This window comes from Monoraphidium neglectum (genome assembly GCF_000611645.1).
Source record: "Monoraphidium neglectum strain SAG 48.87 unplaced genomic scaffold scaffold00532, whole genome shotgun sequence".
Lineage (NCBI taxonomy): Eukaryota > Viridiplantae > Chlorophyta > Chlorophyceae > Sphaeropleales > Selenastraceae > Monoraphidium > Monoraphidium neglectum.
Genome location: NW_014013096.1, coordinates 1 through 1,979, shown reverse-complemented (window position 1 = coordinate 1,979; position 1,979 = coordinate 1). Strand labels below are relative to the sequence as shown.

Below are 1,979 nucleotides of genomic sequence, written 5' to 3'. Positions count from 1 at the left end.
CACACACACACACACACACACACACACACACACGCACACGCACACACGCACACGCACACGCACATGCACACACACACACGCACACGCACACGCACATGCACACACACACAAACACACACACACATACATCATGATGAACTCACAACACACACCTGGCTTGCAAAGAGGCCAGCTGGTGTTTGCGAGTCATATGTTGTGTTGGGATTGACCCGCTGAATTTCACCGCCATACAGCAAGGCCTGCGGCGGCGGCGGTGTCGTGGGCAGTACTGGGGAGAGGCTCCGTGTGCGGGAGCAAGCACAGGCCACGTTGATCGCCACCTGCCTGCTGCCTAGTGTTCCAGCCGGCAGAAGCCACAACGACGCGCCCGCCAAACCATCCCCTCTCACCGCCCGAGACGGCAGCAAGTGCGGCCTCTGCCCCACACAACTCCAGCAGCCAATCGCCACATCCCCCGGGCTCAAGCTGGGGTTGCAGGCAGATCCCCTGGCTCCCCGCCTTGCTGGCCCCGCGTGCCCTGCCCTGCCCTTGCCCTTGCCCCCAGGTTTGCGCCTGTGCGCACCTGGTAGACCTTCCTTAGTGTGAGCAGCTCCCCCCGCAGCGCGTCCCTGTGCTCCTGACTGGGTTCAAAGATCATGCGGTTGCCAAACAGCCGCACACGGGCTATGCGGTACGTCACGTGGCCCGCGGCTGGGAGGGGGCGCGGGGAAGGGCGGCAAAGGATCAGGCAGGGCGGGGGCGGGGCGGGCCGGGATGGGGCGAAAATGGGGTAGGTGCCTTGAGTTTGGTGCAGAGGCTGCAATGGCAGGCCGTCCTGGGGCCGACCAACAACCTGGGAAGGCTCAAACAGGGGTCCCTCGAGGACCACCCGCACCACAAGGGTGAATCAAGCTTTTCCTAAACGTATTACAGGGAACACACCAGCAACGGCGCACACCAGAGAGCCGACCCATCTCCCCTGCGGCACCTGCTGCCCCTCTTACCGTTGAGCGACGACAGGGGCGCCTGCAGCCCCTGCAGCTGCACGTACGACACCCCAAACACGATGACCACCGCCACCACCCACAGCGCCAGCGGCACCGTCAGCCGCAGCACCACCGCGTTGGAGGGCAGTAGCTTCTTGCCGTTGAGCTTCACCACGGTCGCCATCCAGCCCGTCAGCGTGCGCCAGACGCGCGCCTTGAGCGTCTTTGGCCGCCTACCGCCGCCCTTGGCCGCGCCGGGGCCGCCCGCCGCGCCGGCGCCGCTCGCGGCGCCGGCTTTCGAGCCGCCCTTGGTGCCGGCGCGGCTGCGCTTTGGGCGTGATTCCTCTTCCTCGTCTGTTGGCCGTCAAAGCCGGCGAGTGGCAACACTGTGGTTGGAATCAAACTAAAAAAATGGTCATGGCCCCGCCCAGAGAAACCCCAGCAAGACAGAATCAACCTCAGGCTGTGCTGGCTTGCACCAGGGTGCAGCTCGGCTCACACCGTCACGCGCACGACCCGACAGCTGCCCTCACGAAGGGCAGCATCAGACGCACGCAGACCCGCCCCGGCCCCCCTTCCCAGCAGCGCACCTTCCCCCGCATCCCCGTCCTCGTCGCGCGCCGCCATCCGCACGCTCCGCCTCGCGCCCCCCTTCCCGCCCTTTGGCGCCTTGACCTCCTCATCCTCATCCTCATCGTCGCCGCCCGCGCCCGCGCCCGGGCCGCCGCCGCCGCCGCCCATGCTCTGGTCGCCGCCGCCGGCCATGCTGGTCGCGCCGCCTGCGCCGCCGGCCATGGCGGCCGCGGTCTCGTCCTCATCCAGGTCGACGTGCGTCTCATCATCCACCTTGGGATGACGCGGGACCGGGTGGTGTGTGTTTGATCTGAGGCGTCGGCTTTGCACAGGCACAGGAGCGCAAATCTGGTGGCAACGGGACGCCCCACCGCCCCGCACCACTCTTTCGTGCCATCCCACCGCCCTACATACACATAATCCATTATCGACGTCGTCCCC

The 1,979-nt window shown here is 66.3% G+C and overlaps 1 protein-coding gene across 1 annotated transcript in view; it reads right to left on the bottom strand.

Annotated features, from left to right (window-relative positions):
- The window catches only part of MNEG_3993 (hypothetical protein), a gene marked incomplete at both ends in the record, with an annotated part of 5,035 nt that extends 3,275 nt beyond the window's left edge, over positions 1-1,760 (bottom strand). The window contains 3 exons of the mRNA XM_014047524.1: positions 563-690; positions 984-1,319; positions 1,556-1,760. Of these exons, the coding sequence (XP_013902978.1) occupies positions 563-690; positions 984-1,319; positions 1,556-1,760 (669 nt within the window). The remainder of the gene's footprint in view (positions 1-562; positions 691-983; positions 1,320-1,555) is intronic.
- Between the last annotated feature and the right edge of the window lie 219 nt (positions 1,761-1,979).